This window comes from Saccopteryx leptura, chromosome 2 (assembly GCF_036850995.1).
Source record: "Saccopteryx leptura isolate mSacLep1 chromosome 2, mSacLep1_pri_phased_curated, whole genome shotgun sequence".
In the NCBI taxonomy this organism is placed as follows: domain Eukaryota; kingdom Metazoa; phylum Chordata; class Mammalia; order Chiroptera; family Emballonuridae; genus Saccopteryx; species Saccopteryx leptura.
In genome coordinates, this window is record NC_089504.1 from 335,304,112 (window position 1) to 335,320,869 (window position 16,758).

The 16,758-nt window shown below is 36.7% G+C and overlaps 1 protein-coding gene across 1 annotated transcript in view; it reads left to right on the forward strand.

Annotated features, from left to right (window-relative positions):
• NUFIP2 (nuclear FMR1 interacting protein 2) overlaps positions 1-16,491 on the forward strand; it is a 31,705-nt gene extending 15,214 nt beyond the window's left edge. Inside the window, exons 3-4 of the mRNA XM_066363619.1 lie at positions 5,290-5,322; positions 7,890-16,491. Of these exons, the coding sequence (XP_066219716.1) occupies positions 5,290-5,322; positions 7,890-7,942 (86 nt within the window). The 3' untranslated portion in view covers positions 7,943-16,491. The remainder of the gene's footprint in view (positions 1-5,289; positions 5,323-7,889) is intronic.
• The last annotated feature ends 267 nt before the right edge of the window (positions 16,492-16,758 follow it).

Sequence of the window (16,758 nt, forward strand, 5' to 3'; positions counted from 1 at the left end):
GAAATGAGCAAAACAAAGAAACAGTAAATAAAATAAAACCCTTGAGTTCCAAGTGTATTTAGAGGTGATCCAGACAGTTCTTTAGTCTGATTTAGTGTAGCTCCGAACTGGGAATATAGGATTGAAATGGATAAAGTTTGTTAAGCATCTACTGAAAAGGTGGTGACTTCTAACTATATTAATCAAATTTGCTTGAAAAAGTTCTGCATTTCTCTATGGGTGTTGTCAAAATGGAAAAGAAAAGGGTGAGGAGAAATTTCTGACAGACTTTGCAAAAGAATAGGCAGGTAAATGGAGAAATTTCTCTAATTGAGAAAGAGGAAATCAGAATAACAAAACATCATGTTGGGGATAGCTAATAATCATCAAAACATGGGTAAATCTGAGTTAGGTTACAAACAAACCAACTTAAATTTATGTTGCCACCCTGCTGAATTACAGTATTTGATGGCTTAAAAGAGTTGGAAGACATAATTAGTGGTAAATTGATCTGGGGGCTCTCGGTTGTGGGCCTTATATTGGATTATTTTGTTTTTTGGGGTGGGGGAAGCCATTACGGGCTTTTTTAAATTTTAATTTTTTTTTTTTTTTCATTTTTCTGAAGCTGGAAACAGGGAAAGACAGTCAGACAGACTCCCGCATGCACCCAACCGGGATCCACCCGGCACGCCCACCAGGGGCGAGGCTCTGCCCACCAGGGGGCGATGCTCTGCCCCTCCGGGGGGTCGCTCTATTGTGACCAGAGCCACTCTAGCGCCTGGGGCAGAGGCCAAGGAGCCATCCCCAGCGCCTGGGCCATCTTTGCTCCAATGGAGCCTTGGCTGCGGGAGGGGAAGAGAGAGACAGAGAGGAAGGAGGGGGGGGGGTGGAGAAGCAAATGGGCGCTTCTCCTATGTGCCCTGGCCGGGAATCGAACCCGGGTCCCCCGCACGCCAGGCCGACGCTGTACCGCTGAGCCAACCGGCCAGGGCTACATCCTTTTTTCTTAGTGACTTTCAGTTTTAATAAACTACTATGACCATGACTAAAGCATGGGTCAGCAAACTTCTTGTGTAAAGGATCAGGTAGTAAATATTTCAGGCTTCATGAGCCATAGGCTCTCTATTACAGTTACTGGATTCTTGATACTATTTGTAGTAGGTGTAACTCTGTTCCAGTGAAACTTTTTGGAAAGAAAGCTAGTGGTGGATAGAACCCACTTTGCTGACCCCTACTTAAGCACACTTTTAATACCACCAGGCTTTATTCATACCAATGTGTCTACCTAGAAGAGCTACTTACTCTACTAAACCAACAGAAGCAGAGTCTTTCTGTTTTGGGGTCTGTATCCCTAGCCCCTAAATAACTATATTTTAATCTACTTGGCATTAAAAATTTGCAGGTAACGACATTTACTTTAGGAAGCATTGTTATAGTTAGCTATGTAGAAAATAGCCTGCTTTTGAAAATTGAATGTTAAATTTTCATTTGATGAGAAGCATAACTATATCTGAACATTTTGATATAGTAAAATTTCAAATTTGGATGATGGTCTAAATGACAGAATTTTAACAAAACTGCCTACCTTGGTGTATCTTATGAGCAGAGCTTCTTACTTAGGTTAGCAGGTTTGGTTTTGTGGCTATTTCTCAGTAACTGTGTAATTGGAGGTTTTAAAAGATTGAGATTATTATTGTTGTTGTTATTTCAGTGATGGGAGGGGAAGCAGAGACAGACTCATGCATGTGCCCCATCCAGGATCCACCTTGCAAGCCCACCAGGGGCCAATACTTTGCCCATCTGGGGTGTTGGTTTGTGCCTCAGCAACCAAGCTCTAACCAGCACCTGAGTGGAGGCCATGGAGCCAACCTCAGTGCCTGGGGCCAACTTGCTCCAGCTGAACCATGGTTACAGAAAGGAAAGAAAGTGAGACAGAGAGAGAAGTGGGGGGGGGATAGAGAAGCAGATGGTCACTTCTCATGTGTGCCCCGACAAGGAATTGAACCTGGGACATCCATACGCTGGGCCAACGCTTTGCCACTGAGCCAACTGGCCCGGGCCTATGTTTTTGGTTTTAATAGTGTTGTTTAATCATGATATTCAATCATGCGAAGGTATTTATTTCCCCGTCTTTGTAATCTGTTTTTTTTTTTTTTTTACAGAGACAGAGTCAGAGAGAGGGATAGATAGGGACAGACAGACAGGAACGGAGAGAGATGAGAAGCATCAACCATTAGTTTTTTGTTGCGACATCTTAGTTCATTGATTGCTTTCTCATATGTGCCTTGACCAGGGGGGCCACAGCAGACATAGTAACCCCGTGCTCGAGCCAGCAACCTTGGGTCCAAGCTGGTGAGCTTTTGCTCAAACCAGATGAGCCCGTGCTCAAGCTGGTGACCTCGGGGTTTCAAACCTGAGCCCTCCGTATCCCAGTCTGACGCTCTATCCACTGCGCCACTGCCTGGTCAGGCCGTCTTTTTAATCTTGACTTTGAGTTACATGGAAACTTTAAAATTCCTTTTTCTTTTTTTCTTTTTTTTTTTAATGATTTTATTGATTTTACAGAGAGAGGAGGTGGGGAGCAAGAATTATCAACTCATAGTTGCTTTCTTTTAGTTGTTCATTGGTTGCTTCTTGCATGTGCCTTGAAAGGGCAAGCCCAGTATTTGAACCTGTGACCTCAGTATTCCAGGCTGACAATCTATTCTCTGCACCACCACAGGCCAGGTAGAAACTTTAAAATTCTAATCAGGCAATCCAGTTGCAATTAGTTATAGAAGTAGTTAATATTAAATAACAGGAAGGGGACTTGCATTCTATGCAGTATAGATAATGTTGATTTATTTCTTGCATACAAGCTAGGCTGGCCCATAGCTAATTTTTTTAGCTAGGTTAAATTTCCCTTTTCCCTCCTCAAAGTCATGGGGACTTATTTAAAATAAATCTATAATTTTAGAGTAAAACCTAAAACTAAATGTTCTAGTTAGGCTGAGGAAATGTCATTAATCCATTAAAGAAATCAAGTGTTAGTAAATACAGTTGACTCTTGTACAACATGAGTTTACCTGTGCCAGGCCCACTTAAATGTGAAGTTCTTTCAATAAATACCTTTACTGTTTTCTATTCATGGTAGAAAATCCACAAATGCAGAGGGCTGGCTGTATGCACTGATCTATGTCATTTTATCTAGGAGACTTGAGCATCTATGGATTTTGATATCTCCAGCGGGTGCCTCCTGGAACCAATCCGCTGCAGATACTGAAAGAAAACTTACGTTTTGGAGGAGTCAAATGTTATACTCAGACTTTTTTTTATTTTATTCATTTTTGGAGAGCAGAGGGAGAGAGAGAGAGGAGAGACAGAGAGAGAGAAGGGGGGGAGGAGCTGGAAGCATCAACTCCCATATGTGCCTTGACCAGGCAAGCCCAGGGTTTCGAACCGGCGACTTCAGCGTTTCCAGGTCGACACTTGATCCATTGCGCCACCACAGGTCAGGCTTTATACTCAGACTTTTGTCTGCATAGGGGTTGATGCCCCTAATCCCCATGTTGTTCCAAGAGTCAACTGTAGTTACTTTCATCTTTATTCTAAAATTTGTATGTTTGCTTTGCTTTAAAGTAGTATGCTACTGTGACTCTTGAATGTAGTCTACCCCTCCCCCTTCCCATCCAAAAAATGGCAAGGGTAGGTTGAATTTGTGCTGGCGAAGAGAATAGAAATGTTATAGCATAGGTGGGCTAAAATGAAAAGTTTGATTATTTTTTTCCTCAACATACAACTAAAATGTCGATTTATCTTTGCATTAAGCAAACTTAGAGTAACGAACATCAAATAATCTGTACACAGAACTCACAAATTATTTGTTGCAAAATGTGAGATTTCTGTACTTTCACTAAAAGAAGAAACAGTTGGATTTTTTTTGTAGTCAGGTCAGCCAAGGAAAGGTATTTCTTTGGGTTTCTTAAACCATCTGAAACAGAGAAATTTGTAGGATAACGGGTCTAATGACTATTTCAGCTATTCCTGATTGAAAAAATCTAGCAGGTTTTTAGAAGTGAGTTTGATTGAGGGTGATGGGTTGCCAAAAAATAGTTAGATTTTTTGTTTATTTGTTTAGCGAGAGAGAGAGAGAGAGAGAGAGAGAGAGAGGGAGAGACATGAGAAACATCAGCTGGTAGTTGCATCGCTTTAATTGTTCTTTGATTGCTTCTCTACCTGTCTTGATGGGGACTCCAGCTGAGCTAGTGACCTTGGGATCAACACTGAAGTTGCAGCACTGAAGTTGTTCATTGATTGCTTCTCAATGACCCCTTGCAACTTTGGGGTTTCAAACCTGGAACCTTAGAATCCCAGGTTGACATTTTTTTTTTTTTAAAGATTTTATTTATTCATTATAGAGAGGGAAGAGAGAGAGAGAGAGAAGGGGGGAGGAGCAGGAAGCATCAACTCCCATATGTGCCTTGACCAGGCAAATCCAGGGTTTTGAACCGGCAACCTCATTGTTTCCAGGTTGACGCTTTATCCACTGCGCCACCACAGGTCAGGCCCAGGTTGACATTTTATCTACTGCACCACCACCCTCAGGCAGCATTTTTTTTTTTTTAATTTTTATTTATTTATTTATTTTCTACAGAGACAGAGAGTGAGCCAGAGAGAGGGATAGACAGGGAGAGACAGACAGGAACGAAGAGAGATGAGAAGCATCAATCATTAGTTTTTCATTGCGCATTGCAACACCTTAGTTGTTCACTGATTGCTTTCTCATATGTGCCTCGACCGCGGGCCTTCAGCAGACCGAGTAATCCCTTGCTGGAGCCAGCGACCTTGGGTTCAAGCTGATGGGCTTTTCCTCAAACCAGATGAGCCCGCACTCAAGCTGGCGACCTCGGAGTCTCGAACCCGGGTCCTCTGCATCCCAGTCCGACGCTCCATCCACTGCGCCACCGCCTGGTCAGGCAGCATTTTTTTTTTTTTTTAAATAGCAGTGAGCTATTATAAGAGATATCATTTTATCTAAAACTTGCTTCTACATATCTTTGCTATTATGTAGACAAAATAGTTCTCTGGCAGTTTGATTTCAGGTAATAATTGACTCTGTAATTAACATTAAGGCAATCTGAATGACATTTTTTTTTAAGAATTACAGGAAAATGAATTGTTTTGTCTGAGCTTCATATAACTGCTATTTCAAACCTACCTCCAGCCTAGCAAAAACCAGTCTAGTTTTTTTAGACTTAAAGTGAAAAGCATAGCTTTAAACTGTACTCTACAAAACTTAATGTATAAAATAATCCTTTTTTTTCTTTGCAGAAATGGAATCTGTTTGGAATTTGCAGAAGCAAGGTAAGAATGTTTAGGTTACCAGAAATGTTAGTACTAATCACTATATTTTGGGTTGGGGATGACATGAATGGTGTCCTACCAAATAAATAGACTTGGTATTTTGAGTTATTTAATAACTGCAGTCAAAAGGCACTAGCTACCATGTCAGGACTGTTAAGGATTAGGTTAACACTAAGTGAAAAGATTATATGAAAGTACTCTATCTGCTAGGTGAAGAACATGAGTATTTTCTTTTGCCCCTGATAATGAAAGTAAGACAGACCATATATATTTTTAATCTAGGAAACTAACATGACTAAGTGTTTCCACTCGTGGTCTGTCTTTATCTGTATTTGTATGGTAGACAAGGGTAGCCAAAGAAGTACAATTCATAGTTCAAAATATTTGCTATTTAGAAACCTTATTTGGGCTGTATATTGTCTAAAAAGATGGTTAGAAATCTAAAGTATTGCAAATTAGCTTCTTTCACCTCCATAAACAAGATGTGAATAGCAGTAAGGCATATCTGGATTGTTTCAAATTTTCATAAAATTGAAATTGGTTATTCTAATTATTATGTGCTGCCTTCTTTCCAAATATATTAAAATACGGTAGTGGAATAACTACACTGCCCACAAAAATTGGGGAACATTTCAAAATGAATATGAAGCAATAAAATATCCCCTAATGTTTTTGAACAGTATATTTAAGGAATAACCTAAAATAAAGTGCTAATTTTGGTTTAGAGAGCTAGTCTCTAATAGGTTTGGGCTTTCAGAACCCTGTAATTTAATAGTATCTACTTTCAAATGAATGTGAAATTCTTAGAATTTTAGAACTTGAAGGACATTACAAATTTTATCTTTTTTAAAAAAAAATTTTTAAATTTATTTTTAGAGAGAGAAGAAGGGAGAGAGAGAAACATCAATTTGTTGTTCCACTTAATTTATGCATTCATTGGTTGGTTCTTGTATGTTCCCTGACTGGAGATCCAAATCCTCAACCTTGGTATATTGGGATGATGCTCTGTAACCAAATAAACTACTCAGCCAGGCCTCTTCTATCTTCTTATTTTATGAATTAGGAAACTGAAGCCCAGAGAAGTTATAGTATAAGCTAGAAAGTAGCAGGACTAGAATGTAGGTTTTCCTAATTTTCCAATACTGCTCCTTCTTCCAATTTGTTCTTGTTCTTAGGCCAGGTTTTTGTCTTACACAGTTGTAGCCTACAGATAACTAGCAAACAAATTATTTTGAGTTGCTTTCTATGTATATTTTTATTCAAACATATGAAAAAAGGATATACTAGGAAACACACTGTGCTAAAATAGACCTCTCTCTTTTTACTATAAAATGGTTTTAACTATTAAGAATGAGCATTGTCTTCATGGCAGGTTGATAGTGATGGCTCTTGGAAGTCCTAGACAGAATATTATATTATTTCTGGACTAAATTATATTGACTCTTAAGCTGAGGTGAGCTTGAGTTTTGGTTTTTTTCTGAGAGAGAGAGATGGGAAGGGAGACAGATGAGAAGCATCGACTCATAGTTGTGTCACTTCAGTTGTTCATTGATTGCTTCTCATACATACCTTGACTGGAGACCTCAAGCTGAGCCAATGACCCCTTGATCAAGCCAGTGACCATATGATCAGGCCTATGATCCCATGCTCAAGCTGGCAACCTTGGGGTTTCAAACCTGGGTCCTCAGCTTCCCAGGTCAGTGCTCTATTCACTGCGCCACCACCAGTTTTATTGGTTTCAAAGTTCTTGTGATAGGTAGAGATGGTATGTAATAAAATCATTGCCTCTCAGAAGAGGGGAGTATACAGCTAAGTAATAGGAATTTGAGTAACACTGGCAGTTTTGCCCAGTTTTATACTTAGAACCCAGCAGATCCATAAGCCTTTGCTGCTTTCTAAGAATGAAGGCTAGTGGTGCTATGGGAAATTAGGAACAAGGGAGAAATAAGTCATGATTAGGACTCACTAGTAGTTTTGCCAAACTAACTTAATTTGAAGTTTTGGCACTATTGAACAGTTTCTTTCTATAGACAATCTGTGCTGGTTAAAATAAAATTTGACTTTGTCTTTTCAAGAGTTTATTTTAGTATAGGATTATAAGTATATAATTTAAGTGGAGGAGGGGAGATAGACACCTGCATTTGCCCCAACCAGGATCCACCCAGCAACCCTCATCTGTGGCCAGTTCTCTGCCCATCTGGGGCCATGCTGTGGAAGGGGAAGAGAGGTGGTGGGGAGTGGAAGCAGATGGTCGCTTCTCCTATGTGCCCTGACCCGGAATCAAACCCAGGGCTTTTATACGCCAGGTCGACGCTCTACCACTGAGCCAACCGGCCAGGACCTGTCTGGTTTTTTCAAATATACTACTTTGAATCAGGAAAAACACATAGAGAACACCTTTGTTAATTGAACTTGACTATAATATGTAGGAGTTGAGGCTCTCATTTGACTAGATTAAGAGGAGGGGAAGTTTAAATGATTATTTTGGATTTGTTATTGGTACAGGGGCATTTGAGGATTCCAAATCTTATTTTATTTACATATTATTTTTTTATCCTTCCTTCCAGATCCCAAAAGGATAATCACTTACAATGAAGCCATGGATAGTCCAGATCAATGAAGGACCGGACTGCCTATTTGTGACCTTTCTGCAGCATGAGAGCCACCGTTCATCAGGGACACAAGGCTTTTATGCTCCTAGATCTTCAACACAGCAGAGGAACCATAAGTAGAATCACAGGATAATATATACAAATATATATATATACATATATATATATAGTTATTTAAAAAAGGCAACTGAAAGTAATTAGACTTCTTAAGGAATCAAATTTATTTCAAGAGACTACACATGGTTATTTAATCTCCGGTACTGAATAGTTGTTTTGTTTTTTTTCTTTTTTCTTATGTTAGTTTTTGTTTTTTAAATGTGAATGCAAGTGATTAATGAATACAGACTTGTTAATAAGCGTGGTTCTAAAGTTCCTGCTGTCATCAACTTGGGCAACAAATGACCCACTGGAGAGGCAAATCCATTTAAGAGATCTTTGTATCTTGTTCTGTGACTAAAGTGATACACTAATCACAGGGAACCCAGGATGATTCAACATTTCCCCCCCACTGATCCCTTAATCTTTTGGTTATCCTTTGAGCCCTGCGAGAATGCTGGATAAATGCCTTGAAGTTTGCAGGGGTGTATTTTTTTAGCGAATATGATTTGCATGTCTTGCCGGGAGTTAAGCAGCCTCTGTGGGGTGTTGGGGAAATATTTTCTTTATTTCCTTTTATTTTTTTTTGTGGGGTGGGAATAGGGGAGGGCATTGAAGTTTTACAATTCTGGAATAGTTGGTGGTACATAGTTCACTTGGTTTCGGTTACATATTGGACTTTAACAAGTGAAGAATCCATGTGTCATTTTTTTAAAAGTTACAGAACAAACAATTGGCTTTAGATATTTACTATGAAAAAAAACTCCTGTGTCCATCTTTTAATATAATTGTATAAGTGGGAGCAAAAATATATTCTGCTTTTCAACTGTAGGTGCTCCAGACTTGCTCTCTGTCACTAACACTAAATGTGCTGTTTTCCTTGTTTTTCATCAAACATCTAAAGAGTAACTTCTGTACCTTTTTGTAAATTCTCTTTTAATTTCTCAGAAATATCTAAAAGGGGAAGAAAAAAATTCCATGAAAACTATTAAACTCTATGTTTTTAGCCAGTGAGGAGGTAATAAACCCTGCCAAGAGAAGATGTGTTTTCAGGCAAACTATACTTCTGAGCTTATTAGCCTCTAATTATATCTTAATAAATATATTTTATTACTAGAGCAAAATGTTTTTTTTTTTTTTAAGAAAAATAATGTGAAAATCTGGCAATTTTCTTTTGGGCAGAGAGGAGCCTTAGCCCTGTCTTATCATCACATTGCCATCTTGTTGCACTGCAGCTTGTATATAGCATGCTAAAATAAGTTTTTTGTGTGTGTGTGCAGAAACAAAGGGTCCAATTTAAGATTGGGTGATGTTAGTGGCAACAAGTTCTCTGGCCTGACATAGCATCACATTACACACACAGAAATTAGTATCTCCAAGTATGTCAAGTACAGGTTAAAATAGCAGGGCATTTCTGTAGAGAGGTGCAGTCTTCTAATAAAAGTAGACTGAATCCCCTGGGGTATTTGGGGAGAACATAACTACTTTTGCTCAGCCCCTTTAGTTAAGAAATGTCCAGTTTTGAGTGACTGTAGTATGGATGAGTTTTCTTGTTTTGTTGACTATTTGAGGCTTTTAACAAGTAGTTTGTTAAAAGAAGCTATTGGACTCAATACAGAATAAATATCTTTATAGTCTGGATTTCTGCCCTGCTTAGATTTTAAAAGTATAAGCATGGATTGCCAATTCCACTTGATGTAAACAAAACCTTTTATGCATAGTGTGTGTGTGTGTGTGTATACATATATATGTATATATATTTATATATATATGTATGTGTGTGTATATATATATATACATGCATATATATATGTATGTATGTATGTATGTGTGTGTGTATATATATATATATATATAAAATAACTTATTGTATCAGTCCAGGTTCAGAAACTTGTGGTAGGCCAGTTCCAGATAGTTTCAAATCACCTGTAAACTGTATCACTTTTACTGATGTTATAATTTTCAAATGTATAATATGTTTACAGTTGTGCCCTGCATTTAGTCTGCCTTGTTCCTATTTTGATTTTTGTTGAGTTTCCTGCCTGCTTGCCAAAAGCTAGGATGCTTCAGGCCCATGTACAATTGAAAGCAGAGGCATCCTTGGGCTTTAAAGCATTGAACAAACTGGAAAATGCAACAAATGCAACATACCACATACTGAAGTTAAAGAAGTCTGTGTTTTTGTGTTTTGTTTTTTTTTTTTTTTTAATAAAAAATTTCAAAAAGTTTTCAAAAAAAGATAAAAGGTTGATTAAAGGAAAAAAAGGCTCCAGTTTGTTTTATAGGTTTTAAAGTTCTGCTCTGTGTTCAATTGCCTTGTGTAACCACTTGTCGCCTTAGGGCCAGATTCCACCCCCATTCTTGTGCCCCCTTCCTTTTTTTAAATGTCCATTTTGCTTGTCTGATTTTAAAGCTCTTCTGTCTCACAACTCCCGAGAAACTTTCTGGGTTTGTGACATACAGAGGTTGAATGAATATACATTTTAAAAGAAAAAAGAAACCCAGCCCCCATCTGAATTGGGCTTTTAAATTTAGAAACAACACTTACAAAATATCTCTACTAAACATTCTTACTTCAATTCCATATCCCTTAGGCCTTCATGTTTAGAGAAGCCAAAAAGAGAATGTATCCCTTCTCTGTTTGTCCAAAGGTTGAGAGTCTCACTTCTAAATGAGACAATGCAACATTTCCCTTTGATTTCTCCACTGAAATTTTCTTGATTATATGGTTAGAGGTATATAGTTAGAAATGTCTCTTAACCTTCTGGAAACCCTAGTGCCCCATTATATTAACTGTCAGTATTTTTTGGGCATTAGGTTAATGGACTTAATTGCCTAGATACAAGCAGGACTTTGGGACAAATATCCTTTGTGCTGTTTGGTAATGCATAATTCTCTCCTTGTCGCAATCTTTCTCCTTAGGTCCTCACACAATTCCTTACAGAGCACTTATTAAAAAAAAATCTTAAGAGTTGATCTGTTTTCTCATTATTTTTGTGTAAGCTTCTAAACAAACTTCAGCTGTGATTAATTTAGCATACTTAAATAACTTTACTGTGTTCTTGTTTGATGTAAAGAAGTTTCCTTCAACTCAGAGTATTAGTACTGTAGCATAAACCAAATACAGTCTAGAGGGGATTTTTAACATCCCTGCATTGTAAAGACTGAAAAAGTGTGTGTGTGTGCGCGCGCGTATGTGTTGTGTGCTTTTGTGTGAGGGAAAGAGGGAAATATTAAAAATTAGTAAGTAAATGTGTATAAGACATTAGTATTCAGAGAATGAACTTGTATTTATTTTGTGCCATTTGTTTTCATTACACAGAATAAAGTCAGGTGGTTTTAATCCTTAAAAGGGTAGTATTTGATAAATGGCACTAAGAATGAAATCATGACCTATTTTTTTAATAGCTATGAAGATACTAGTTATGGGTGAAGATTTCTTTTAAAATCTGTCTTGATTGAAGGCTTCTGTGTCATATACCACTCTCTTGTAGATGTCTTGAATAATTCCCCTTCCCCACAAAAGACAGGGTGTTTTTTATCTTTCTCTTTATTCACCCCCTTTGCTGAAGTTAATTGCATAGCCTTTCCTCTGACCTCCTAGTAGTGAACTTTCATGAAAAGTGTATTTTCAGCATCTGTGGTTAGCCCTTCCTCCTCTACGTCCTAGGAGGCGATAGAAAATAACTAGGAATTTATTAATGCCAGTTAGTTTTTTCTTGAAATAAATGGCTGAAAAGGTTCTCTTCATTTTAGAATTTTGTTCTTAGTCATCTACTTAACTAGTCATCACTCAGAATCTGCAAAAACTTTATAAAGGAAAAAAAGTGCTGCATTGTTTTTTCAATAACAGTTTCTAGGGAAAATATGACAAACCTCAATTATGAGTGTTGTCCACAATACAAAATGTATTTATTCACAAAATGTACGTATCAGTGGTGATTTAATACTTAGTCAATTAAGTTTGTTGCTAACCCAGTTGGAGGCATCTAATGGTTTATCTTTTACTGTAAACTTTTTTAAACATGAAAAAGCCATTTAGTGTCAAGTTGTAAGTCATGTATCAAATGGCCACAAGCAAAGAAATCTGTAAGAGGACTGCACTTGATTTTAAATTCCACTAAATAAGGAGTCACTCTTGAAGGTCTGTCTTCTTTAGAGAAATAGAAGTTTCATTGTCAAGGATATGAGTATAGTTATGCCACTGGACCGAATTCTCAAGTAACACAAGATCCCTCTTGTATACCTATGCTAACTGCAAAACAGACACAATAATGGGACAAATATGTATTTTGGACAATAGGTTTTATGATAAGTCTGTTGATCCTGTACCAGTTGAGGTAGATTCTGATCAGGCAGTATCTTATGATAAATCCTGGGTAGTTCTAAATTTTAAAAGAAAGGGTAAGATTTGCTCATCTTACCAAAGTTTTCGTATTTGTTTAAAGGGGAGAGGCAGAAGACAACACTAGAAGTATAATAGCTGCTCTAAGATTGCAGAGACACATTAATTCTTAACATTGATGTTATTTTGTTAATGTAATTAACAGAGCACCAGAGGTGAGAAAGATGGACTTCTGCTCGGAGTATCATAAAATGTTTGTTTTTAAATATACTTTAGTCTGTTCAGATGTGAGAACCAGGACCATCACCCTGGGTTGGTTTTAAAAATGCTGAATCATTGGCTCTATTCAAAAACACTGCTTCAATGAGTTTTAAACTAAATTTCATAGTTTCGCTACTCAAGGGTCTTATGAATAGTGTTTTAAATTGTGTGCATAATAAAAAACACCCAGTGAAACATGAGTTGGTATGTTGATTTTGCATTACTGGGAGTGTCAAACAGCAGTTATGGGCTAGAAACCAATGGAACAGCCATCCTCACATGTGATGGCATTGCGATTCAGACTTCCCTATTTGTCCATACAATTTTATGTTCAGCATTCTAAAGTCATTTTATAATACTGCAGTATCTCTTTTCTCTATATCCTTATTAAAATAGCTACAAACATTTTTCTTCCTGTGCAGCATCCTTTTTGTTACATATCAGAGTTTTGCTCTACAGACCAACAAACTAACTTGAGGTAATTATATAGCTTTCCATATACCTGTTTTTCTTCAGGTGCTTCAAAAATGGATACTGCTTTAGTAATGGCTGCTTTATTCTTAAAATATTTCTTTTGCTAGATGTAAAGATTTGGTGTTAACAAAAATGGTTTTAATATGTAAATATGGATGAATGCCTCTAGTTTGCCCGTGTCTATTATTAGTCTGCTTTTTCATTTATCCTCTAGAGAGGGGGATTCTTTCATGTCTTCAGTACATTTCATTAGGTATGTCGCATTTTTAGAATGAAAATACAGCTGTTTTTCTGTCTTGGATTAATCCTGCTGCTGCTATGAGAAACTGAAAATCAAGAATGTGATGCACTTTTTACATTACAATATACCATACCTTTATAGGTTGCTTTGATACCTTTCCTGTAGCACAGCCACTAACAAAAGTGAATGCATTTAAAAATTCTCTTTGGGAGGGAATCAGTACAAATAACTTTATGGTATAGGCCTATGAAGGACAATAACTTAGGAAAATAAAAATTGTTAGTATTACACTTTTTGGCCTTAAAATGTCTTCTACTACTGAAAATCTTTTAAATCTAATTTTGTTTCTATTATTTCCTCTCTGCCTCAAAAAGAGGAGTTGGGAAGAATGGCTTAAAGGGAGTAGTGTCATTGATTTGTTGCTGATTTGTCTTTCAGAAAGAAAGCAATTGTCTACTATATAAGCAGAGGACTTATTTTTTTGTTTGTGTACAGAAATGACGCTGACCCGAGGTAATCAGATTTAGTTTAATCAATTCAACCAGAAGTCCAGCTATTCTGCTTCTATTTTTACTTAGCAAAGATAAACAACTATAGTAGGAATACTACTTGACAAGAGAAAGTCATTTCTCAAGCACATACCCAAACTTGAAGGAGATTGAACCCACAATAGGAGGGGAAAAACACCAAATGGGGTGGAGGAATATGAGAAAGATATGTGGTCCAAAGCTATCGGTTATATTTTGATGTTGCCAATATTGCAAAGCCAAAATTTTAATTTGCTTATTTAATATATTTCTTGGCCAGAGATCTATTTTTATATCAATGTGCCTTGCATGTATATTTAAAAAAAATTAAAAAAATTAAAAAAAAAAACAAAACATTGGAAAGGCCATGTAGTGATGCCTGAGATGATTGATGGTTCTTACCACCTCACTAATTTTCATGCAGTATGAAATGCTCATTCTATCACCCAACTGGTGCTCTCTGTTTAGTTATAGAGCTTGTCACAAACTGGAACTATTTTATAAACTGGGGAAGTGATTTAATTTACTTTTTTTGTTTCTCTTTTTTGTTCTTACTCTGTTAGTGGCTGTTCTGTAGTGGGAAATAGTAAAAGGACTCTTCACTACCTTTTCCTCTCCCCTTCGCACCTTCTTCAAGTAATGTGATGACACCATTTCTTATGTGCTTTGAAAATAGTTTCAGCTTGCTGTTTCCTTTAGTGTTAATTTTTTTTAAGTGTTATAAAAAGCATTGTTTGCAAAATTTAGGGAGAATACAGTCCTCTTTAATTTGGAATTCTGTGTGAGCTATGATCCAAGTTATTGGCTCTTTCCAACTTAAAATTTTTTTATTGTTAAAGCACCTTGCTTAGAAAATTTTAAATATTTATGTCTGCTACAATTGTCTCAAAATAATGAACTGTGCAATTCTTGTCATTAAAACAAAACGAAACAAAACAAAAAAACCCTCTCCCTGATGTGACTTGTTAGTTTCTCTGTATTTCCTGCCAGTGTAAATGTGAAAAGCTTTGCTTGCATTACGTTTTAGAAATGCATTTTGCACACTCGAATTTTGCCGAAGCTCCATGAAAAGGTTAGATCTAAGTAGATGAATAAAGCTATGCACATGTTTTGAAAGTTAATTTGTGTGTCATTACCAAAAGTGACCTGTCCTTATCACTTTGCTGTTCTTAGCTTCACCATCTGTAGAAACATTTCTCAACATTATAGTACTGGGCTAGCTCATCAGTGGAAGCAGAAGAGGAAAACTGGCATCTATTAGTAAATTTTGGTTTAAATGAGAGCATGAATTGTGTCTACTAAAGGGCTTTTCTTGAAAAGACGTTTTTATCAGTTTTACAAACTATTGGATGCTCTTGCTTCCTCAGTGGAATTTTTGGTATATTTGATCAGGTAAAAATGGAAAGTAATTCAAACTGGAATGAAGGAAGGACCTTTGCCACATGGAGTTCTGTGACAATTTTTATGACTTAAACCTGGTTTAAAGGTAGGGTAACCTTTTTACCTTTATTACTTTAGTGATAATTTGGTTTAATGAGTGAATGAATGAATGACTTGAAATTAGAATTATCTTGCTTAAATATCTTAAGCACAGATTGTTTTAAAGATAATGTATCTTTTACATACTGCCCAGGCTGATTAGAACAAGTTTAGAATTTGGGCAAATTTGGTTAAATTGCTTCAGTCTGCATGTACCTAAATAGCTTTACTTCACGTGTATGTGTACTTAAAAGATTATGTAGATGTACCGGCCAGGTTTTCTCAATCATCTTTTAAAAGATTGTTTTGTAATCTCTTCAGGACCTTTGTAGAAGAGGCTAACAAGTTTAAGTAGAACATAATACTAATGGTATTTTCCCCATGCTTCTAGATATAAAAGAAATCCTTGTTTTATATATTTTCCTGCATATAGAAGAGTGTTACTTCTCTGTCATCAAGTGTGCTCCTGATGTATGTTGTTGACTTTGGGAACACAACAAAACCCTTCCTTCTGTATCTTAACTGAAAGTGACAAAAACTAAATCTACTAGTCAAAATTCAAAAAGTGGCCAGTAATACATGGCCTTAAAAGGCATAAATGGAGGAGTGTAGCAGCGTAAGATGGATTTGGCTTCTCAGCATCTGTCAGTAGTTCACTTATGTTCAGTCTTAGAATGTAATCTGAAGGAGCGAAATGATTTGTCTTGTGTGCATCAGCATTTAGGAGCTGAGTTACCTTTTAGTCTGGGGGAAAGGATAATTAGTGACTACAATTATATTAGAAGGTGTTTTTCCTTCCCTCTCCCAATTAAAAAGACTTTCTTTTTCAGGGTTTTGCCCAGTCAAAGATAGGCCTTTTCTAGGTAAAAGGATAGTGGCCAGAAATTGACCCTTTTGCGAAATGCTTAGGTATTTGCCATAGCTCTTTCTGATATGGATTCTGAGGAAGTGTCAGTTATGGATGATCTTCCTTAATTGATGTCTTACTCCATGTTCAGTGTTTTAAAAAATACAAATTACAGTCTACATCCATACCAAGATTACTTATTTTAACAGAAAAAGAACTTGAGAACTTTGTAGATCCAATTAAGAAACAATAAGTGTACATTGTTGAATAAAAAATTTTAAAGTTTATGAGGTGTTTGTGTTATCTTTTTGTGCTTTAAAAAAAATCACTGAAAACTAAGTTAATATTGTGACATTCATATTATTTCCAAAAGGGTGAAATGTACAAATTTGTCTTTTTTTAAATTTAAGTCAGCTGTGAGAGCAGCAATTCTGCCTTTTTATGTTTACATTCCTCCCAATTAAAATGAACCAAAATTGAGCTAAGCAATTAAGCAACCAGAATAAGTGGCCAAAATTCTGGATTTATTCATAACTTTTAAGTAGAAATCTATG